Source organism: Schistocerca nitens, chromosome 1, assembly GCF_023898315.1.
Source record: "Schistocerca nitens isolate TAMUIC-IGC-003100 chromosome 1, iqSchNite1.1, whole genome shotgun sequence".
NCBI lineage: Eukaryota > Metazoa > Arthropoda > Insecta > Orthoptera > Acrididae > Schistocerca > Schistocerca nitens.
In genome coordinates, this window is record NC_064614.1 from 1,148,905,319 (window position 1) to 1,148,930,868 (window position 25,550).

Below are 25,550 nucleotides of genomic sequence, written 5' to 3' on the forward strand. Positions count from 1 at the left end.
GATGAATAGTACCAATTACTCAGTATCACTGTTGATATCTCTTAGCTACTTGATAGAGTTCTGATATTGGAACATGAGGAATTTGATGGCCTGAACATGTGATGTGGACATACCTCCCCTAATTAATTCTTATGATTCTGTGCAGAATGGATTGGGTCACACAATCAAGTTTTATCCCTTTGTCTGCTAATTGTATTCTGAAATGCAGCAGAAATTTTACATACTCAAGAATGTGCAAGGACTTCATCCGCTATAGGTCAAACAGTTTCAGCAATTACGTCAAAAGCTTGATATCAAGTACCAAACCAATGACTACATCCCTGATTAATGACCATGCATAAGAATGGCTGTAACTAGAATTTGTCATTTAAGCTGACAAATACTGCTGAGTCCTTTTATCTGTGCAACAAAAGTGATATAGAATTGTGAATTGTTTTTACAGTTATCATATATGTGTATTCTAATATGGCTAACAATGGGGCACAAAAGTCTGCATGAGAGAGACTCCTTGTGGCTACTGGGAAGTGAAGCTTGCAAATTAATTCGTAAAGCTGAACACTTGACAACAACTAGCAGGTGCTTTCTGAATCAGAGTCAGTTCCGCTTACCTTGAAATGACAATTTAGTTTGGTCAATGCATGCATATTGCCCAGTCCTGATTAGCTTCCTTGAAAGCTGGACTAAGATTACTTGGGCGAGGTTGCGGTCCCTTCTGCTGCAGTAACAACATGCTGCTGCTCTTGACAGTACTTTTTCTGTGTTGCTTCTGCTGTTGTTAAAAATATTTTTGTTTTTTGTGCATCATTGCTACAGTATCAGTGTTTTCCACTTTTGATTCTCGATTAGTTTCAGTAGCACTGGCTCAGTGGAGCAAATACTTAAAAAAAAAGCTACAGTTATTCTTTACACATGTATAAAGATTTCCATGCTGTTTTTGTGTCAGTGTTGACACACACTTTATTTCACAATAATACAAACACAGGCCTAGAATGATTACAGAATATAACTGAGCATAAATAGAAATTGCTAATATGTAATATATTGGCAGCTGTAAATTTGAATTTGACCATATGTGTTTGCATTGTATGTTTGTGTGTGTGTGGGGGGGGGAGGGGGGGGCAGCTGGATGGGTGTGGGGAGGATGGGAGGGAGGGGGGGGGGGGACTCGCATGCATTGTTTGATAATTCGCTTAGAGTGTTGAATAATGTTCTGTTACAAAGTGTAATTTGATCATTGATGCCTTTCTTTGCCCTGTGTGATAGCTTTTTGGATGTGATGTACAAAATCTTTGAAGTAATAATTAAACCAAACCAGTAAAAAGTAATGCATTAATGCTATGCTGATGACATAATTTGCTTGGTAGATGAAACACATATCCAAGTACTGCAGTTATACACAGAGATCAGTACTACCCACCCAGACATCCACACCACACTTGAAACTGAAATATGCAAGAAGATACTCTTCATGGAAATTACCATAGAAAACAAACACTACCATCACCAGTTCTCAATATAAAGAAAACTCACCAGATATAACTGTCCCATAGCACTAAACAAGCCAGCCTCAGCAACCTCCTACACAGATTGAATGTAATTCCAAAGGGTGAAGAACACACAAGAACTGGATGAACTGCCACAGAAAACGGCTACAGACTAAGCACCATAGACAAACTGAACCATAAAATAAAAGCTGAACTGACACACTGACGAGCCAAAGAAACTGGTACATCTGCCTAATATCTTGTAGGGCCCCCGCGAGCATGCAGAAGCACTGCAACATGACCTGACATGGTCTCAACTAATGTCTGAAGTTGTGCTGGAGGGAACTGACACCATGAATCCTGCAGGGCTGTCCATAAATCCATAAGAGTACAAGGGGGTGGAGGTCTCTGCTGAACAGCACGTTGCAGGGCATCCCAGGTATGCCCAATAATGTTTAGTCTGGGGAGTTGGGTAGCCAGTGGAAATGTTTAAGCTCTGAAGAGTGTTCCTAAAGCTACTCTGCAGCTATTCTGGAAATATTGGGTGTCGCATTGTCCTGCTGGAATTGCCCAGCTCTGTCGAAATGCACAAAGGACATGAATGGATGCAGGTGATCAGACAGGATGCTTCATATGTGTCACCTGTCAGAGTCATATCTAGTAGACATGCCTAGGGCCCCATATCACCTGCACATGCCCAACACCATTACAGAGCCTCCACCAGCTTGAACAGTCCCCTGCTGACATGCAGGTCAGTGGATTCATGAGGTTGTCTCCATACCTGTACATGTCTATCCACTCGATATAATTTGAAATGAGACTCGTCTGACCAGGCTACATTGTTCCAGTCATCAGCAGTCCAATGTCAGTGTTGATGGGCCCAGGTGAGGCATAAAGCTTTTTGATGAGCAGTCATCAAGGGTACATGAATGGGTCTTCAGGTTCAAGAGCCCACTTCAATGATGTTTTGTTGAAGGGTCTGCATGCTGACCCTTGTTGATGGCCCAGGACTGAAATCGGCAGCAATTTGCTGAAGGGTTGCACGTCTGTCACATTGAATGATTCTCTTCAGTCGTCATTGGTCCCGTTCTTGCAGGATCTTTCTCCAGCTGCAGCGATGTCAGAGATTGGATGTTTTACTGGATTCCTGATATTTACAGCACACTAATGAAATGGTTGTATGGGAAAATCCCCACTGCATCGCTACCTTGGAGACGCTGTGTCCCATTGCTTGTGCACCAACTATAACACAACATTCAAACACACTTAAATCTTGAAAATCTGCCATTGAAGCTCCAGTAATTGATCTAACAAGCGCACCAGGCACATGTTGTCTTATATAAGGTGTTGCCAATCGCAGCACCATATTCTTCCTGTTTACATATCTCTGTATTTGAATACACATGCCTGTACCAGTTTCTTTGGTGCTTCAGTGTACAAAACACACACAAAAATATTATAGAACAACACCTGTACAATCATATGGCAGAGAATGCACAAAGCACAAAAGATGAAGAAATCACAAACTACAGGAATTCGTGATACACACTGACATTTAATAGCAAAATAACCCACAGAACAGGAAACATTTTGAGAAAGCAAGTCATACATGTGGCATATAGAACAAAAAATACAGTACTGAAAAGCTTAAAAGCACCCAACACTTTGTTAAATAAATTCGCTAAAGCTGGTATAAAGAGTGTCCCAGGAGGAATGGTCAGTATTCAAGGATGTGACAAGAGCAGTCATTTGAAGCAAATAAGTCTAGCAACCATGGGCTCTAAAATGCGCACCTTACGAGATATGAGCACTTGTTCAGTAGAAGAGATGTGTTTCACAGAAGCGAAGATGAACAAGTGCTTGTTGCTGTTCAGGTATGCACTTTAGATCCCATGTTTACTGGACGTATTTTTCTTGTTTTGATCCACACTACCTCATCCAAAACAATGGAAAACAAAGTGACTGCAGAAGAAGAGATTTGTTTCACAGTATTGAAAATAAAGAAGTACTCATAGCTCTCAAGGTATGCATTTTGGAGCCACTGTTTACTAGAGTTAGAATGATTGTTCTTGTCGTGATGTTTAAAGCTTTCCCGGCGTACTGATTGTTCCATAAAAACACGGGGAACTGCCGGCATTTACCTGAAGATGGCCAGAAGACTCTGCGCCGAAATATCGTGGCAGGAAGTTACTGATATCCGGCAGTTCTCCCGTGTTTTTATGGAACAACGATTGTTCTTGTCATGTCTCTGAATACTGACCACGCATCCTGGGAACCAGACAATTTTGATTCAGTATATGTGGGACAGACATATAGAAATTTCAGAATAAGATGCACTGGACATTTAAGAGCATTGCAAATGGACAGCAGACACTCCACATTTCCTGACCACATCACTGAAAACAGCCACCACACCAATGGCATGGAAATGGACCTCCAGATTTTAAAACATAGTAACTATCTGTCTGTTTATTAATAATAGAAGAAAATTAACTCATCAAAGCTCTCATACAGGTTGAAAAATCGTCAATGATAAAACACTACTCTCGCTCTCAAACAGAACATTAATCAGCACTTTAAGTGAACTATTCAACAACACATAATAAACTCATGTGGTACACACACACACACACACACACACACACACTTTAAACATGTCTGAATAAGTTCGAACTTAGAGGCTGCCAGTTGAGGGTAAAAAAAGCAGTGAAACAGACAACTGTCAACAGCTTATCTGAAACATTAATGTGCAGTGAAAATTACATGCAAACCACAGCAGCATACTAGCATCCAGAATTCAGAAATAAGCACAAGAAAGTGTAAGTAAATGTTATAAATCCACAAGACAATCTATAAATACGAAATCACACTGCACACTACACACAAGGTATCCATCTCTTAAGACCATCCAAACCCTGCCTAGGAGACCTACTACATTTATCACACCATCAAAAGCTACCGCCTATCACCCTACAGCACTCAGAGCCTAACCTGACCCACATCACAGCCATACTCTTTCCTCCAGAAGCCTCAGTCCCACAGAAGTACCAGTCCTTTCCAAAGGTCTTAACTTTTGTCTCACACCCAAATTCAATCATCCTAGGCTTGTTACATAGCAGCTTTCCTTCTCGTGGTCCCCACATTGGAAACACTTTTGTGCCACCAACCCCACCTGTCAGACTCAGTCCAAAGCTAATACTGTTCACTCCTCCATTGAACAATGATCCACGCCCACTGCTCCCAAATAACCACCTGTTAAATTTCCAAAGCTTCGCAATCTCATATCTTACCATCATCCACCAAATCCCTAAATGTGGAAACCAACCTCAAGTCCAAAGAAAGAATTGTAGCCCACCATCTAAAAACTGATCCCAATATTATACTCCTTCCTGCTTACAAAAGCTTCACAACTATAGTTGTGAACCACAGAGATTACTTAGCAGGGGCCTCTGCCAACTGTCAGATATGTCCCACCTACAGACCCTGTCACAGTGATCCTATTTCAGAACCTCTCCCTAAAACTCTCCCACCTCACCCTCACCACTCCCCGCATTTCCACCTTCTACATGCTTCCTAAAATTCATAAACCCAACAGCCCTGAGCTCCCCATTGTGGCTGGTTACTGTGCTCCCACTGAGAGTATCTCTGTAGTTGTGGACCAACAAACTTCAGCCTATACCTATAACCTACTTTTGCAATAGAATATCCAAACATTTCCTCCATTTAATCTCCTCAGCTGTTGTCCCTGTACTACCTGCCCCCACCCCCACCCCAACTCTGTCAATGCCACCTCCTTTATGCTTACATCCCTAGTGCCAATGGCCTAGCCAGCATTGAACACTACCTTTCCCAATGTGTGCCTGACTCCAAACTTACCACCTCGTTTTGGCTACCATGACCAATTATTTCCTCACTCATGATTACTTCTCCTTTAAAGGTATCAGCTACAAACAAATCTGTGATACAGCCATGGCCACCTTCGGAGCACCATCCTATCCAGACCTATTCATGGGCCAGAGGAATCCTTCCTGAAATCCACATTCCTCCAGAACCTCGACACCTTGTCCCCCACCCGTTTCTTCTGGATCTCCTCAGCCTAACAAGCTACCTTCCTCAATATCACCCTCTACCATAAGGATGCCTACATTGACATCAAAGGCAGGGCCACCAGTCAAGGCAGCCATGTGATTTACCACATTTTACATGGGAATGGCAACTAACAATATTTCTGTCCTCATGAATGGCCACCGCTAAACTGCAGCCAAGAAGTAACTGGACCACCCATATACTGAATATGCTGCACAACACAATGTTCTTCAGTTTAATACTGCTTTACAGCCTGTGCCATCTGGATTCTTCCTAGAAATATCAGTTTTTCTGAGTTGCACAAGTGGGAACTGTCCATGCAACATATCCTTCATTTCTATAATCTGCCTGTCCTCAATCTTCACTACAATCTTCACTCCCCTACCTGCCTCTCCAGTTTGGAAGCAAGAGTTTTCAAAAAAGAAAAATGTTGAAGCAGTCATCCCAGCAGTGATTGAGGGAAAAGGATGAAGCCAGGTGTGGATTGTGTACCACGTTAGTCAAATGATGCTTGTTGCTTGGATTCTGAATCATACTTGGTTTCTTTTCACAAATGCCAGAGAAGCTGTAACATTTTTTGTATAATTGACTGTAGGCATCTAGCTGTGAGGCAAGTATAAAGCCTGAATCAGTGCCTTCAGAAATTCTGTGAGAACATGGATTGTGACTCCCTAATCCGTGAAATGCAAACAATGGATTTATACAATAGGTTACTCTAATCTAGTCAAGATAAACATTGCTATAGATAGCTCCTAAATACATTATCTGATCAAAAGAATCCAGACAGATACTAGTGGATGTTAATAAGGGGTGTGTCCACCCTTCACCTTTGTGATGGGTGTGTCCACCCTTCACCTTTGTGATGGCTTGAATGCTGCTGGGGATGCTTTCGATGATGTATCTGAATGTCTGAGGAGGAATGACAGCCCATTATACCGCAGGAGCAAAAATCATAGAAGGTAGTGGTGTATGAGGCTAGAGTGTGGAGCAAAGTCAACATATGGCCCGTGCTGTGCCACTACTGTACACGGTACACAGTGCTAAAATGTGTTCATATTCTTCTGCATTTAATGCTCACTTAAGAATAATAAAGGTACTACAACACCACTGCCTCTTTACTTAGTGCTATTATCAGCTTACTGCTGGCACTGCACATGGTGGCTGCTCGACCACTGTAGCCCATTCTTTTTAGATACTTTCATACAGTCATTGTGCTAACTGGACCTCTGGCAGCTGTTTGGAACTCATGAGTGATTTCTTCTGCTGATTTCATATGATTTTTTGCAACCACACTCCTCAGTACTCAACAGTCCCTGTTGCATGAGGTGAGCTGGTCTTGACTTAGATTTGATTGTACCTTAACATTTCCACTTCGCAGTCACATCACCAACATTTGATTTGTGCAGTTTTTGAAAGGTTAAAATATCTGTGTTGGATTTGTCTTAGGCGAAATGTACTTACTAGTCCATTTTCAAAATCACTGAGCTCTCCTGATTGACCCATTTTGCTGCTACTTGCTTCTCTACTAACAACACAATATTCCCTTCTACCTTTTATAATGTTGGGCCGATCTGCCATGACATCTAGCGGTCGATTCTACTTTAATTAGGGGCATTCAAATGTCTCAGATCATCAAGATCATCAATCGTCAAGATAAGAAAATGGGTAAGAATATCAAAATATTAGTGATAAAGTGTAAAAGTATGTTGGTAGTCTGAAAAGAAAGAAATGACTCATCTCATTGAAACTACCTTATTTTTCAATGTAGTCTATGTGTACACTAATGTACTTGGTCTTGTGATGTTTCAATGCCATGGCCCGATCTTGGAAATTAGATTCCTCCAGCAAATGAGGTGAACAAAGCGAGAAGTGGCAGTATTTAGTTTCTTAGTTCATATATTTTTGCCATGGAAATGACACTTGTGTGTGGCCACACATTGTCTTAGTGAAAAATTACTTTCTTCCTTACCAAACCTGTCCATTGTTCACATCTCTCTTCCTGTAGTTGGTCCACAAAATTGACACTGTGATCTTTCTGGTCAACTATATTGCCTTTGCTTGCTTTGGTTATGGTGAATCAACATATTTCCACTGATTTGATTGTGGTTTTATCTCTGTGGAGTATAGTAGTGGACTCAAGTTTCATCTGTAGTCACGTACTGGTGCAAAAAACCTTGCTGGTTGCTCTGAAAACAGGTCAGAATTGTTCAGACATTATCATTCTGATGCATTTCTCATGTCATGTCATGGATGCATCTAGCAGATAATTTTCTCATATTAAAGTTCCACTGTTAAAATGTGATAAGCTTTTCAGATAACAGCCCTACAGCTTCTGCAGTTTCTCGCACTTTCAGTCAATGAACCTCCATGACAATTTTATTCACTATTGCAATAAATTCTGAGGTAGTGGCACATCTTGCCTGACCACTACACTGATTAGAATTTAACTGTCCAGACCAAATTTAAACTCGTTTGTCCACATGGCAACAGTTCAATATGAAGCATCAGTGTCTCCTGATGTGCTCTAAAAATTGACTTGAATTTCCTTTGCTTTCATACCTTTCTTTGCAAAATACTTAACCAGTGCTTGTATCTTTTTTTTTTTTTTTTTCCATCTCAGCAATTCAGTGTATGGGAACAACAATGGAGAGACATATGCATCAGAGTTCTCTAGCCAGACAACTGACATGCCATAAGTTTACTCAGAAAGAATGAGCTTTATGCAAGAACCTCATTGCACTAATGCTATTATCTGGTGGTGATTGTGGAAACTTTTGAAACTACTCTTGAATTTGTGAAAAAGTGCAAGAGTCTGAAGAGCAATTAAGAACTGTTGTGGCTCCCATAGTACTCAGTAACAGGTGTTGTCTGCAGATAGTAATAGAATCTTGAGAGCAAACCTAAGTGCTTATTGGAACGTTAAATTCTGTGGAAGTTAAATCAACAGAGGTTAAAATGGAATGACTCAACATATGGCGGTTATGCTGAGTTGCTGATAGGCGCAACAATAAGACCATCAGAAAGTAAACTATCGGCCAACAAGGCCTTCATCGGAAACAGAAACACACACGCGCACGCACATTCACACGCATACTCACGCAAACGCAACTCACACTCACAGCCTCTGGCTGCTGAGTGTGAGGTATCTAAATGTTTTGCTGCTCATGAGTATTTATAAGAAACGCAGTTAGTCACACTTCCTTTCAGACATTTTCAAACCATATTAATACTGAGGACTAGGAATCATCGTAAAATAAATGAATCTGAATCTATGTCAGCCAGGGTTAAAGGTATGGACAATTGCAAAAAAATTAAACTTATGGATGATCTCACCCATTACTATAGAAATTAAATAAATTAATCCCTTTCCTTTATCTTTATCAAAAAACTACAAATTGTTTACTTAATTAATGAGCACATAGCATTAGCCACATGGGATTCTCTTCGTGTGAACATTGACCTCAGTGATTACGCAACTGCTTATTGCTCTGTGTTTACAAACAGACACCTGAACGCGCGTGCTGCTAGAGTGAATACAGCACGCATATGGGATAACACCCAGACACTTGACTTAGAAAATTTCTGATCCACAGCGTCAATCGAAGACCTGTAGGTGTACATCGAGAACCAGGGGCTCAAGGATGCAACGGTTTTGTCTATATAAGTAATCATTTTGTTAAGAAGGTGTTAGTCTTTGTGCAGCCGCTCGAGCAACAGCATTGGACCACTTACACAGAAGATGCCACTATATTAAACGAGGAGAAGGCATACCCGCCTTACAGTCTATAAAGCAATAGACAATATTTCTATTAATACTGAGAACTATGTAGGTGCACAAGTCATCCTGCATGGTCCATCAGTTTTCTGTGGTGGAAGTTGGAACTTTACCCCTAGCAACAATGAAACCATGCATCTGCATGTTGTACCTATTATCTATCTCATGGGCTGGTACTAAGACCGTAAATCAAGCAAGTTTTCTATAGAGGATGAAACAAATAAAATTACACAAACAGGACTGCAGAATGTATCAGCTACTGAAAATGTAATTGCCATATCTGCCTCTTTAATAATAATTGAACAGTGCAACTCATCTGCAAAATGAATCTTCATTATAATGATACCACATTTTTCATGTCTGGTAATTTCTTTTAAATTGTAACACTATTTATGATAGAGAGATACAAGCTCTTTTTTTTTTTCAAATTGAGTACTGTACCAATTGCAATAAAATAAGTAATAAAGCATGTTGAAGTATGTCAGTAAGAGTTACGGATTTTTTTATAGGTTTCTAAGAAAGGATTTAAGTTACAGATTTCTCATCATTTTGCAAAATTAATATCAAGAACATGCATTAGAAAAGTAAAGACTTTTACATGTACAACGACAGATGAAGCATTTTGTGTTCTGTAAATTTGTTCATGAGATTAAGAGAGGAACTGCATTATTTGTTGCCTTCTTTCTTTGTAGAGTGAGCTTATTTGCCATCAGAACTAACATGATATAATGAAATTGGCTAGATATAACATCTACTCACCTAGTGGCAGTAGGGGAACACACATACAAAGGAATTAAAATTTTCAAGCCTTTGGAGCCAGTGGCTCCTTCTTCTGGCAGAAGGATTGAAGGGAAGGGAAGGGGTGTGAAGGAAAAGGACTGGTGAGGTTTAAGATATGGGGGGAAATGAAATGAGTATATGGCATCATCTGCCAGGAGGCCCCATTCGGGGAAGTTCAGCCGCCAAATGCAAGTCTTATTTCAGTCGACGCCACATTGGGCGATTTGCGCACTGGTGATGAGGAATAAATGATGATGAGGAATAAATGATGATGAGGACAATACAACACCTAGTCCACGAACAGATAAAATCTCCAACCCGGCCGGGAATCAAACCCGGGCCCACTTGCATGGGAGGCGAGCATCTTTCCACCCAGATAAGCAGGCGGACAGAAATGGGGGAGAGTTCAGAAAAGTGGTCCAGAACCCTAGTTCAAGGAGACCTACCAAATGGGATGAGAAGGAAAGACTGCACCTGACAAGATTTGAAAACCTGAAAGTGTAAAGATGGAAGATAAGGTAATATGCAAGACAGAGTTTACTGCCAAAGCATCATGCACAAAATCATAATAAAAGACAGCAAAGTGCATTATATGTGATGAAGTTAGGAGGGACAAGGGGTGTGAGGAAAAAATAGACAGGCCAGAAAATGAACTAAAAGGGACTGCAGAAAGGAGGATTAGTTACTGTGACGAAATGCTGAGCCTGAAGAAATTAATGTAAATTAAGTCCAGGTGGTTGGTTAGAACCAAGGACATATTGTAATGCTAGACTTCACCTCAAAAAGCTATCCCATCTTCTCCTAAACTACCTAAACAGTGGTATTTCTGTTCCTGTAGACTTTCCTGAACTCTTCTCATTTCTTAAACCTCACCAGTCCTTTTCACTCACACCTCTTCCCCTTCAATCATTTTGCCAGAGGAAGGAGCCACTGGCTCCAAAAGCTTGAGATTTTAATAGCTTTATATGTATGTTGTTCTGCCACTACTTGGAGAGTAGATTTTTTTATCTATCCAATTAGATTATACTTTCAAAACTTTGTTATTTTTGTTGAACTCACATGATACATCAACAAGGTGCACTCTATAAACAAACTGTTAGGTTAGGTAGCATGTTAGGATAAATGGGCTCATCTTTGACATTAACAAAGGAGCTGTCCTGCAAGCAATTCTTGCAGATTATTTCAATCACACTATAACTCCCAGTTGTTAGTAACATATAGGGATCTGAAAAACTATGACAATGCAGGTGTTAAGGGATTGATCTGTTTGACTGAAATGAAGGAAAACCATGAATGTAATTGTGTATGTTAATTAAAATCCAACTTTTATGCTATTAATATCATGTAACAACCAATGAAATCCTATATTTTATTATATAATTTTACATTTTTCCACTGGATAGACATTGCATGTGCTCACTGTTAGACAGCTTCTTGTTTATTTGACAGTGTGGAAGCCAAATAAAATAAATTTCCATTGAAGCATTAAAATAATTTCTTATAATTCTAATTATAACATCACAGGTTTCTGTATGTAGCTAGTGATTACAGTTATGATGGCAATAATACACTTTATAAGTGATGTCAGTCTTAATCTCTGGAGGAAATTTTATTTTAAGATGGTGCTAAAAGATAAATTAGTCACTTTCTCCTGTCATTAAGAAAGCTATGGGAAGAATGGTGCTGCAAGAACAATGCATGTTGTGTATTGCTGAAAATCTTGGTGCACCGAAGTTACCGTCATCAGTATATAATTATTTTCTGTGTCAGTGATCATAATGGGAAAATATGATGGTGGATCACCTCCATCAAACCATGTAAATGCCATTGTAGTTTGGAAAAAACTCCAGTGAGCAGTGTAGAAAAATATTATTGCTCCTAGTAAATGACTGCATTTAATTTAGTGCACTGAGAGAGAAAGAGAGAGAGAGAGAGAGATAGAAAACTTTGAGTTGCAAATTTCCAAATAAAATGACTTATAGGTTACTCATTCTTACTTAAAAGTTAACTTTTTTCATACTTTCTTTTCAAATAATATGGTACTGAGATTGCTTTCAGTTTTTTTTCACACTTCAATTTATAAATATTAAATAACTTTTCTTTAGTAATTGATGACAAAGTAATGTGATCTATCGTAGAAATATTTTCTGTTAATTAACTGTGATCTGTGTGGAACCTTGTTTTGTTTGGCATCCGTTCAACATCATAGCTTACTTTGATTTATTATAAAATGCATGTTTCATTGCGAGAATGTATTGTGCCTCTTTAGTGCTTTCAATTGTTTGAATTTTTCTGGAATTAGTTGGAAGTTCTGTGTGGATTCTTTATTACTGAAATTACTTTGAATAAAATGTAGTCACAAATAATTAGCTAATGTTTCTGGTTGTTCATCCAAGTTCAGTGGTGGCATTATGTGTCAAGTGAGTATTTAAAGAAACTCCAAGTGCAAAGAAAATTTTGTCATTCCCTCCTGAAAATTGTATTTCATGGACAAAACATCTAAAATAATTTTTTCTACTTTCTCATTTAATTTCATTGTGTTCAACAATAGAAATTGTCCAGAGATGATGCTGTTAAAATGTTTGTTAACGGTAGTTTCATTGTGGAAATTATTGAAAACTGCTTAATAATTTAATGAATATTGCATAATAATTAACTAATGTATTTATATACAGCAGGCATAAATGTGAACAGAGAGAAAGAGAACATTATTAAACAGGAAAGCATGCCATATTATAGGTTTTTCCTACCTCACATCTTCCAAACCTTTACATCCTAAGATTTTGATTTCCAAAAGGGTGTTGGGATTTGTCACTTAATGCAGGGTATTTTAATAACTGTGATATGAGTCACTTTGGCAGAAATATGGTGTCAGACTTGGTGACTGTGTTTTCAAAAACCTTATTGCACTCTTCAATCATTGATTTATCTCTCTATTACACTCTTTGCTCACCTCCCTTATTTCCTGCCAACCAACATTTAAAATCAAATTAAAACATTTCACATCATTACAAAATACCGTATTCATAATGTATGGAACAAGTATTAATTTAATGTGATGTAATATAATTAAATGTCTTTGTGTCCCACCAGAATACATACATATCTTTTTTGTTGAATTCATATTGCTTAAATTTTGCCATCTTCCCGCTTTCTGTAGGCCAATTCTGTCGTCAAATATTTAACTGTCATCTTGATTTTTTGTCAATATTTTATTTCTTACTTCTCAGTTTGTTCATTTGTGGTGCTTGCCTGGTCCCTCAAATTGCCATTATATTGGAGCAGGTTTCACTGACTGATGATTTTGCAATCTCTGTTAAGTAAAATACTACTTCTTAAAGATGCTGCAAAAACTATATTATTTTGAATGAAATCTATTACTTCAATTTACATTTTGCTTCAAATTTTATGCTTGTTGCTGCAGCCTTCCCCATAGATACTACCTGTACATCACACCCTTCTTAGAAAAAAAAATTTAAAAAATAAAAATAAATAAAATGAAATAAAAAAATACTAATTTGGGTTCCATTTCCATGACCTTCTCCAGTTACTGCTTTCTTGTATCATATGGAGAACAATTCAGTTTGAAAAGGCTGCAGCTGTTCCATGTGTTAACTGTAGAATGATTATCTGAAGGCAAGTAAAATAGAACTTAGGAAGAATACACAGCAAGCAGTTTTTATAGGAGGATGAGGGGGATAGATATGGGGGAGAGGTTATTAAAGACTGGTATCTAATGAGAATATGAAGCTACGTGTAAGCATATGGAGTAGCTAGGATAGGCAGTTGCTTTTCAGTAAATAAGTTCATCTATTTTTATTCTGTAGCATCCTTCAATCACCTATCGCAAGTTTATAGTTAAGGATGAAAATAACACCACTTTGTCTTGTTCCACTAATTATTGTATCTTTACTGACTGATACTCTTAGGTTTAGAACACTTATTGCCTATTGTGTTGCTACGTTCATTTTCATAAATTCACTTGCTTGCTTCTTTAAAATATTTTGAAATGAATCCATGCATACAATGCAACTCATAAGGAAATGCATTAATGAAAAAGTTTGTTTGATAGCTCAAGAGCATATGTGAAAAGCAGTCACATATTTTAAATCTAACATGTGTAAATGTATTTGTGGCAGCATTTAAAAATGTTATGAAACACATATCTACCATGATAAAATGACAATTACAATTATTTTTCTGTCTTCAACTGATGAAGCTTACATTAGCATGGAGACAGCTACAGAAATAACATGATTTATTAAAATGGATGCTGACTTAGATAAGTTAAAACAAATCATTTGAAATAACAAGAAGTGAACAATGGATAAGAAAAGACCTGAAATAATAAAAATAAATAATATTTGCGAAACAAACTTGGTTTATCATGGTAGTTATGCAAAAATATTTTTCTACAAAAAAAAGAAAATCTCTTTTTATTATTATTATTATTATTATTATTATTATTATTATTATTGTCGGACATTTAGTCATTGACATACACACAAACAAGACTGAAAACTTCATTAGGTCAAAAAATAAAATGTGTGTCTGTCAATGACTCAGTGCCTTTACTATTCAGCAAGTTGTTACCTTTGCTCCTAAATTATTTACATTCTGCCAGAATTTGAGTTTAGTGGCTTCCTCACATCCCGTGCATTTTGGATCTCCCTTCTCCGCCCCCCTCCACCTCCACAGTATTAGATTTCTGAACTACAAATATAAGAGTTACCTGTGCGACACACCCTTTATTCCTTTAATCCTTCTTGCCACCTATCTCCACTAACCCACTGCACCCATATCCTCTATCAAATAGTCTCCACTTCTTCTGTCCTGCACCACCTCCCAATCCATTCCTCCATGTCATTGTCATCAGACTGCAGTCTAACTCACCAGCTCTGGTGTCTGTGTGTTGCATCCCCATCCTGTACACCTGCCACCTTGTCTTGCCACATTCATTTTCTTCACACCACTACTGCCTCTTACTGATCTTCCAGGCACCCCTCCCCGATTTGCTTCTGCCTCTTTTCACCCTCTAATGTGCATGTGTGTGGCGTGTGCGTGTGCGTGTGGGCGTGGGCGTGTGTGTGTGTGTGTGTGTGTGTGTGTGTGTGTGTGTGTGTGTGTGTGTGTGTGTGTGTGTGTGTGTGTATAGGTGCATCCACAAATCTGTGCACACACACATATTTTTGTGTCCTCTAACTCTTTAAATGGTTCATACAAAATCTAGCAAACTTCTCTAATTTTTTAAATTTTTTTTTAATGTGTCTGTCGTAAACTCTATGCTTCTACTATCCAGTGAGTTATCTCTTTTACTCCTAAGTTAAACAACATTTATTTATATAGTGTATTAACTGCCATTCTTTGAGCAGTGCACAGATTATCTGCATATAATCATGCATTTTTTAAATAATTTTCTAACAATGTGACCTCCCTGAACACAACTGAGTCATACATAAACAGCCTCAGGGAATTGCAAACACTGCCTGCCATACATGTATTTGTTTCATTAATAAGGGTATCTTGAGTTCCGTACATCACAGTTAAGGTTAAGAACTTCACTATTGTGGATACAGTTGATTAGATTCTTTAGTATTAGTTATTGTTTAAGTGAAAATGTGAAACACTTTGTTGACACAGCTAATTGAAAGGGACAAACAATTTTTGTCATTTTTGGATCTGATATCATCTAAATAACGTCAAAAATCATTGAGCTTTGGAGAAATGAGCACTGGACTCTGATTAGTGGATGAGTTTGCTTTATTTAATTGTTGTCCTTAGCCCATTGCTATAATGTCAAACATCAAGAGGGTGATACACTTACTAGAGAAGCAGTCAATTCTTCTTACCAGGAAATTTTCAGTGGAGTTTCTTACCTGTGCTTATATCTGTACTTATTCATTTTAATAGGTCACAGAGTGCATCACAGATTTTCTGAAAGTGGCAAACTTTGCTTATGTCTGAGCTCTCTGGCTTTGTATGTTGTAAACAGATGTAACACATGGCATGATGAAGGCCAGTTACAAAAATGACCAAAATGTTGTTTTGTCACGTTAGAGTAAATTGAGTCTCATATGATCAGTGCTCAGAAAATCCACACTGATTATTACAGAGAAGTTGGTAAGTCAGCAAAAGTTCCATCATGTATGAGCACAAAATATGATATCTCCTAAACTGTCTTATTTATCAAGTGAGAGAGGGTTTGAAAATTGTTTTTGTTTTCAAACCATTTGATACACCCACTGTTTTTATTTCCAGTGTCTCAGCCAGCCTGGCCAAGGCCATAAATACAGAGGAGTCACATATTATATTATAGATACTTCTATAGTTTACATGCTATGTGTACTAAAAAACTGACATTTTAGTCTTGGGGTGTTGTTTTACTATCTGTATTTTTTTAAATGAAGAGAGAGATTCTGTTAACCATAACTAAGAGTGTTGCACCATGTTGCACGAGAAAAAGATCTGTAACATCTATAGAATTAGTGAAAAATTGAATAAATATGCCAATACAGGCTCATGCTTATTCTAGTTTATAAAGAAGAGATTGATATTGTCAATCTTTTTTGCTTTCTTGCATTGACTGCAATTACTGAAATTTTTATCAAAATTAATTTCCAGTATGAGGACATAATTAATACCATAGGTGTTTTGTTACTAGAAAAGAATGACAGAATGTTGAAAAGCTTTATTGGCACATTATTACCATAATGTGTTAAAAAAGAAAGTTTTGCTTGGACTTGGTGATAACTGGATTCCATATGACTTAAAACAAAATATTCAGATACACATTAGGTCCAAAATGGACTTAAGTGAAACAGAAGTAACACCCATTGACAGAGCAACCAGCAAAATGAGTTTGCAATAGCGCTTAATCAGATCTCTTAATTTATTTTTAGATGTTGTTTAATAAGTTGATGATGGTCACTGACGGCAGATGAAAAAAAACTGGACTATTAGAACAGTGAACAATTATTGAAAGACATTAAATTACTTTTAAGTAAGCTAAGGATCTTATAGGATTAATCTGCAGTGTGCTTTAGTACGAAGTTCTACCAGCTAATACAAATACTATTACTGAAAACTTTATTTCTGATTATGATACAGTAATCATTGGGTCCTCCCTTTGTAGCAGTATTTATTTATAAAAACTTAGTAGTGTATTTGTATTAATTAACACATTTATGAATTCATTACATGTAATTTAACCGATCCAAATGAAATTCGCATGACTTGTTGATCCAAAAATTTCTCAACTTCAGGCTATGCGATCTAGGTTTCAACATTTCAAAAGACTTGAGCTCTTGTAACTTAACATAAAGCTTGATTGTATGCTATAAAACATACACCACTTTACAAAGCACTAGATGATTTAGGTTTTAAAAAAAGTCTCCATTTTACCATTTTGTGGATTCAAAATATTTAAAAATAAACTCTTTCATCCTTTGCACTCCATAACACAGACCTAGGGCATCTCTGTACAATCTTATTGAAATAGGCACTGCCCAGGTGGTAAGTGAATTGCACAAGTCTCTTTATGGAAACAATGAGGCCACTGACCAACAATTAGAGTATAAAACTTCTTGGCAGATTAAAACTTTGTGCGGGGGCAAGTGCTGTATACGATGGGTCATGAGTCATGCTTGGGTAGCTCAGATGGTAGAGCACTTGCCCGCAAAAGGTCCTGAGTCTGAGTCTCAGTCCCATATACAGTTTTAATCTGCCAGGAAGTTCAATATCAGCACACACTCTGCTGCAGAATGAAAATCTCACTCTGGAATTAGAGTATACATTAAAGCAAAAAGAGCACTTCCATTCAAATATATTTGCATACACGTCAGTACAAAACTTTTCATTGTATAAAATTTTTGGAACTCTTCAAGGTGGAGTAGTTCCATCGTTATTTCACTCAAATTGCTTACAAACCAATCACTGTCATCAAAATCATTGCCATTCTCATTTTCTCATTGACATCCCTCTAAAAGCTCTACAATCACTTCTTGACAAAGGACTGTGCATGAAAAACTAGCCATTTAAAACCTACTAACTTGAACATAATAATTACAACATTTCTCAACTTGAACATAATAATTACTACATTTCTCTCAACACAAATGCTACATTTTGACACCATGTTAACACAGGCTTCCCTAAACAGCAATATTATACAGCATTGATGCCTAGTACAGTTAGATTTGGGAATGGAGCATGCGAGAACTATGAAAAATCATGTCAAATGAAGCCTGACATCTGAGTGAAAACAAAATTTGTAGTGTTGAGCACTACCTTTCATTGGAATGGAAAGGGTTAATTTATGTAACTGACACCACTGAGACAGATCTGAAGCTGCTAACTTTCTGAATTGGTAGCAATAACCATAATATTGATTTTTAACCATCATTATGGAAACCAGCACCACTCCTTCATATAACATGTTATGGGTATGTTCACACTTGAAAATCATGGTGGAATTCCTACATTTAATGATTTTTCAGATCGTGATTCCCAGCTGCTGATCTTAATATTATGCTGCTTCATTTAAAAATAACAGTTAATGATAAACTACATGGGGAATAAATGAAAAGCAGCCATCCAATTCAAGGATCGTTTGAGAAATACAGACTGGAAAATCATACACAGTTCACCATGGGAGTACATTAAAAATGTATTGTTGCTACAGAATTTTTGTTGTTCAAAGCTGATGATCAAGCATATTAAGCCCATCTCTGTAGCTCAGTGGTCAACATGTGTGAGTACCATATAGAGGACCTGGATTTGATTCTCTGTGCTGCCAGGGACTTCTCCTAGAACAGGGACCATGCAACCATGTGATGACAATGGAGAAGCTGCGTGAATGAAAAATATTGATTCCAAGGTCTTGAAAGCAGGCAATAGCCAGGAGAGTGATGTGCTGACCACATGCCGCTCCTTACCACTGCCTCTGACTGATGCTATATGGCAGAGGATGTCGCAACAGCTATTCAGCATCATGTGGTCCTCTGACCTGATTATGGAGGCTTTTTTACCTTTTTTTCCCCAGACCTATTGATCTCTGAATTATTGGTTTACTGTGTACATCAGTAAGTCTTGCAACACTAAGATAAAAATTTACTTAACACTGAGGAGCACAAGTGATTAAATAGTAAATCAGTTTACATTTATAAAATTGTAAACAAAGATGTAAGAGGACAGCAGTGATATTCCAATTGTCATGAGAACATCCAAGTTTAAATTACTCTTGGATTCCCTGAATCACTTAAGGCAATTGCCAGAATTCCTTAGCCCATGGCCCATTTCCTTACCTTTCCTTATCCTGTCTGAACTTTTTTTTGATCTCTAATGATCTCATTGTTGATGGGCTATTAAATCCTAATATGTCCTCCTGTTTTATTTTCACCTTAACAGACGATATATTAGCTCCATAGGCTATTAACACATTTTACATTTTAAAATGCAAGGAGATGAAAAGAAAGGGATAGATGCTACTCACCACATAGAGGAGGCATTGAGTGACATACACAAGGAAAAAGATTACTAGACATTATCCAGCTGTTAGACTAAGTCCTTCATTAGATGTAGGCAACTCACACACATTCATGTAAGCACAACTGACTGATACATTGTGATGGTCATCTCGAGATGCTGAAGCCTGACTGCATCTGTGTTTGAGTTGAGCAGCTTTGGAGGGATGGGGACAGGGAGGAGGAGAGGGAGGGAAAGGTATGGCAGGGTTGAATTGGGCTAAGACTCCAGTGCTGCCTGTGGGAGTGTGTAGAGTCATGATGGGGACAGGAAAGTGAGCTGCTAGGTACAGCACTGGGTGGCTGATTTGTGGTGGTGGTAGTGGTGGTGGTGCCTCCCAGTGATACATCCATCATTCCTGTAATGTCACAGCCTCAATCTTCATTAGTCCCCCCCCCCCCCCTCCATCTGCATATCCCCTTCCCTGCCCCTGCTTCAGCCCTACACATGCTTTCTATCCCGCCAGTGCAGGTGCATAGTACTGTCCCCTTCTGTATTCTCCCCTTTTCCCCCCAGCCCCCAAACACAGCCTCTTGTACTGTGCCTAGCACACTGTCCTGTCCCCACCACATCCCTGCATGCTCCTGCACACAGCACTATCATCTTCCCCAACCCTACCCTGCTATTACTCCCCCCCCCCCCCCTCCCCACACCTCCTCTGTACTTCTGCTACCAACCATGCCAAAGCTTCTCACCTCAGACATTGTCACAGTTGGGTGGAACTCACATACTGGTGGACACTGTCGTCTCCAGATGGCACCTGGAGGCAACAGCGTCTGTATGAGAGTTGTGTTTGAAAGTACAAAGAGAGTCATTGATATTGCACATTGTAACCTTCAATAAGTTACAAATTGCCTTCTGCAAATCAAAGAGTGCTTATAATATTTGCAAGTGACAGTAGATGAGTGTAGACAAAAGGGAGAAAACATTTTTGTTACAGAATGGAGAGATTTTGTTTTTGGTGTCCTTCATAATAACAGACCTGTTAGCAATATCTCTTACTGTTGGCTTTGAAGGAGCAGTAACTTAATACTGGAACTATCACACTGAAGATATGGCACTATTTCAAGTGGCCTCAAATGTAATTTCATCACAGCTGCAATAAACTCTCCCCAAACTGTTATTTGTTCTCATATGCTTTCCCCATGTGTGATTTATGCCAGCTTAATGACATCTGGTACCTGGTCCATGTCATGTTCTCATTCGTTGCATGTCTTCTTCTTCTTCTTCTTTATATTAAGGTGAATAAATAAATTAAAAAAAAAAAAACTTTTTTCCATTGATAAATGAGACCAGAAGAGATGAAACAGTGAAGAAAAATGTTTTCCTCCTTTCATGTAAAGTCATGATAAAAGATTTTTTAATGTAAATCAACCATTCTTTTTGATAAGTAGCGCAAAAATGAAGAGAAATGACCTCATATTGCTGCTTCTTTTAAAACATGGTTAACAGTGGTCAGTCAGTCAGTTCCATAGTATTATTTTTCTCAGTATCAAGATAGTCTTCTAAATTTAAATATATTTTGTCAAATTTAACCTGCAACATTAGTGTCATTAATATATATCATCTTACTAACTTAACATAAATCTCATCTTACTGATAAAATATTTTTGATTAATATTTGAATACAGGCTCTGCTTCACAAAATTAAAACTACTCCTGTTAGCAATTGAAATAAAAGGGGAAGATGGTGCTGATAGCAAGATATCCATAAATCCACGCGGGGTGAAAATACAAGCAAACACACAAGGATTCTTCATTGCTCAATCAGCTGATGAAGTGAAACGGTAAGTTTTCATGTGTACATGTAAATTTAGGCTTAATAAAGTCTCATATTATGAACATTGCATATAAATCATATAAATTTGTACTTAACAGATAACAACAGTATTGGTATAGACTAGTGTAGGAAACATTTAGTAATGGTACCTCTAGAGAGTTGTATTAATTTTATAAGTTGTCAATGATAAATTTGGAACTACTCCTATGCAAAAGGATGACAGTTCTTTCCCTTGTGGAATTGATCTTTGTATGATTTCTCTTTGTTGATAACTGCCATAATTTATCAAGGACACTACTTACTTTGTTGACTGCCTGAGATCTCTCTCTATTTCACATCCAACTACTACCCTTCTTGCCACTATTTATACCATGTTACTGTGAACCAATGTTCCTCAGGTACATGGCCTTTCTGCTACTGAACAATACCTTATCCAGGATCACTCTGTTTGCAAGTTCAAGAAATTATTCCTATTCACTCTTGACAGTTTCATAGAGGCTACCTAGATTGTGGGATGAAGAGTTACAAAAAGATCAGTTGTACAACAATGGGGACTAAGATATTCTTTCCTATGGAAAATCCCCTCATACATTCAGATTCATCAATGACATATCTACACCATACACCTATGTAATTAACTAACATGCATTATTTACTGAAAATGTAGATACTGGCAGAAGCTGATCTTAGGAGAGACCAGTTTTTGATTTGGAGAAATGTGTGAATAGATTAGACAATACAAAGCCTATGACTTTTCTTAGAAGATAGGCTAACATAATAAAGTTTGTAGATTTAAAGGAAATATTTGGCAAAGTTGACTTAAACACACACTTTCAAATGCTGAATACCTTCAGGGGTAAAATATAGGGAGTATGGAGTATCTAGAAATTATACAGAAATCAGACTCAAGTTACAAGTAAAAGAACCTGAAAGGGAAGCAGTAGTTGTGTGTGCTGATGTGTATTCAATCTGTACATTGCACAAGTGGTAAAGGGAAACAAAAGATAATTTGGAAGGCAAATGAAAGTTCAGGGAGAACAAATAAAAACTTTTAGGTTTGCCAGTGACATTGAAACTCTGTCAGAGATGGCAAATGACTTTGAAGATAAGTTAAATGGAATGGATAGTGTCTTGAAGAAAGATTACACAGGCCAACGAAAAAAATTTTTAAAAACATTTTTTTACTTTGGTAGCTGATCTTTATAGATTTTTATGAGCTGAATCCAAATCTAGCCTTAGTTTTTTTTACCACCCATAGGTTTTGAGCAATATGCTTTTTATTATATAGTATAAAAATCCAATTCTATACAGTAAACTCTGGGAAATTAATGTAATGCTTTGTTGCAACATAAGCATGATTTGTATTTACAGTAAGCTACTTAAAACAATGATATGTGTTAATAGAGGTTTCACTTGTCAGCTGAAATTGGTTTGTATTTTCTTTCTCCTTTTTTTTAAAAAAAATGCTCCTTGTGTAGCTTTTTCTATGATGAGTTAGTTGCTGAACTTCTCTGTGAAGTGACCAACAGTAGTCCCCCATCATGTTGGTGTTCCAGCGGCCTTGGTATTGTTTTTCCATCACTTTAATGTCCTGGTGAAAACACTTTCCTTGCTCCTCACTAACATATGTCATATTGTCCGGGAAGTAATCAGGGTGACTGTTCAAAAAGTGAACTTTCAGGCTCATTAAACATCCTAAAGTTTTAAACTTCTTTAAAATTGTAGCTATAATAGAAACATATTCTGGGTCTTTTTCACATCCTAAGAACTCTGTAACAATTTGCTGGAATGATACCCATGCTTTTTTCTTATTTAAGGTCAATGTGGATTCAAAGTTAACATCAAACATCAATTTTCTAATGTCAGGTCTGACAAAGACACCTTCTTTTAGTTTAGCTTCTGAAAGGTGAGGAAACTTTTCTTTGGACAAAGCCTTTACAAACTGTTTCATTAGGTTTAACTTCATATGTAGAGGTGGTAGGGATACGTTTTGTGGACCTGCAAGGTTTTTGTGTAGAATGTTCTTCTCACCAGGATTTCAAGGCTCCCTCCCAGGCCAGTTCTTTCTGCACCAGTGTTGATTTCTAGCCCTACTGTCCCATACACACAAGAGACGTGGAAATTTGGTAAAGCCACCTTGCTGACCAAGGAGCGAGCCTGTTACTTTTAGATTGCCACATATCATCCAACCATGAACAGAATAGCCTATTGCATTTAGCACTATTTCTAGGTTTTCATAGCTTTCTTTCATATGTACAGAATGTCCAACAAGTATAGATGCATTCATGTTACCATTGTGTAATAAAACAGCCTTTAAATGAGTTTTGGATGAATCAATAAACAGTCTCCAGTCTTCCTTTTTTGTATTCAATAGCAAACTCATTCATCAGACCAGGAATGTCTGAACAGTACACTAAATCACCTTCTTGTTGAAAAAACTTGGAAAATTGCTGCACTCTATTTCTGTACATGTATATGCTGGTTGCAACTGCCAATAAGTTCTTTTCTTTTAATCTAGAGGCAAGCAATTCAGCTTTTTCTTTTGTTAAGCCCAGATCCCTAACCAAATCGTAAAGCTTGGTCTGAGTAAACAATTTGGGCTCTAGACTTTCTGTATTACAATGGAATTCATGATCATCTGGTTCATCTAAATCACATTGTACATCAGAAAATACTTTTGTTGGAACAGAATTTAAATCATCTGGTGGTTCAGGAACCAGCAAATCTACACCATGCCCTACTGGTCAGATGGCAGATCGAAGATTAGGGTAGCTTATTACCTTCTTGTTTTTTGAATTATGACCAGTAATATCAACACTGCAAAAGTAGCAATCATCAGAATGATTTCTTGGCTCCCTCCATTTAATAGGAACAGCAAATCTAAAGGTTTTTTTCTCGTTTTTGGACCTTTTTCCCAGATCTTCAATACACATAACATACCTTATTGGTGAGCAAGATTTATCTGGATCACCAAGTTTAGTTCCAAAGTGTGGTAGATAAACCTTTTTCACAAAGTCTGTAATGTTTCTTTGGTTTTTCTTAATCACAGATTTGCCACAAATATAACAAAAACTGTCAGCAGAGTTTTTACAAGCACAATTAGACATTATACTGAGCACATATACAGGAAACGCGAAAGTGAGGTGAGTTGACAGTAAACAAAACACCATCTGTTAACACAAAAATAGAATCAACATTTTTTTGCCAGCGATTGTTTTTCAGCAGTGCTACCACCGTCATCTACTTTCATTACACCTCCTTTTTAAATTATTGTAACTATATAAAAGCTGTTAAATTCTTTAAAAAACCGCTTAATTTAATAAATTTAACTGTAAAATGTGAAGAAATGGTGGGTGATATGGTTTTTTAAGTATTATATTTGGATTTCCCACCTCAAAAAACACAAGCATAAGGTATTTTCAGCAAAAAAGTTTTACCATCATTGGCCTGTGTTATTAGATTTAGATGTAGTTGAATTAAATCAGGTGATGATGAGCGAATAAGATTAGAAAAACAGACACTGAAAATAGTAGTACAGTGTTGCTGTTTGGGCAGCAATATAACTGATGATGGCTAAAGTGGAGAGGATATAAAATGCAGACAAGCATTGGAAAAAATGTGTTTCTGAAAATGAGAAAACTGTCGACATATACTATAACTTTAAATGTTATGAAGTTGTTTCCGAAGGTATTTCCCCAGAATGTAACCTTGTACTGAAGTGACATGTTGGTGATTTGTAGTTCAAGCAAGAAGAGAACAGAAATTTTCTGAAATAGTGCTACTGAAAAATGTTGAAGATTAGGTGGGTGAGTCCGATAACTGGTGAAGAAGTACTGAATCAAATTAGAAAAAAAAAAAAAGAAATGCATGGCACAGCTTGATTAAGAGAAGGGATCAGTTGGTATTACACATCCCGAGGCACCAAGGAATAGTTACTGTGATAATTGCGCGAAGTAAGGGGGGCAGGGGGGGGGGGGGAGATAAGTACTATAAAGGGGGACTGAGCTCCATATACAGTTTCAAGTGGATATTGGTTGCAGTAGTCATACAAAGATGAAGAGATTTGCATTGGATAGACTAGAATGAAGAGCTGCATCAAACCAGTATTCAGACTGATGGTCAC

General features: G+C 37.6%; 1 protein-coding gene across 1 annotated transcript in view; it reads left to right on the top strand.

Moving 5' to 3' along the window:
- The window catches only part of LOC126199758 (calcium-activated potassium channel slowpoke), an 872,527-nt gene that overhangs the window by 387,331 nt on the left and 459,646 nt on the right, over window positions 1–25,550 (top strand). The window contains exon 12 of the mRNA XM_049936649.1: window positions 21,279–21,434. Coding sequence (XP_049792606.1) covers window positions 21,279–21,434 — 156 coding nt within the window. The remainder of the gene's footprint in view (window positions 1–21,278; window positions 21,435–25,550) is intronic.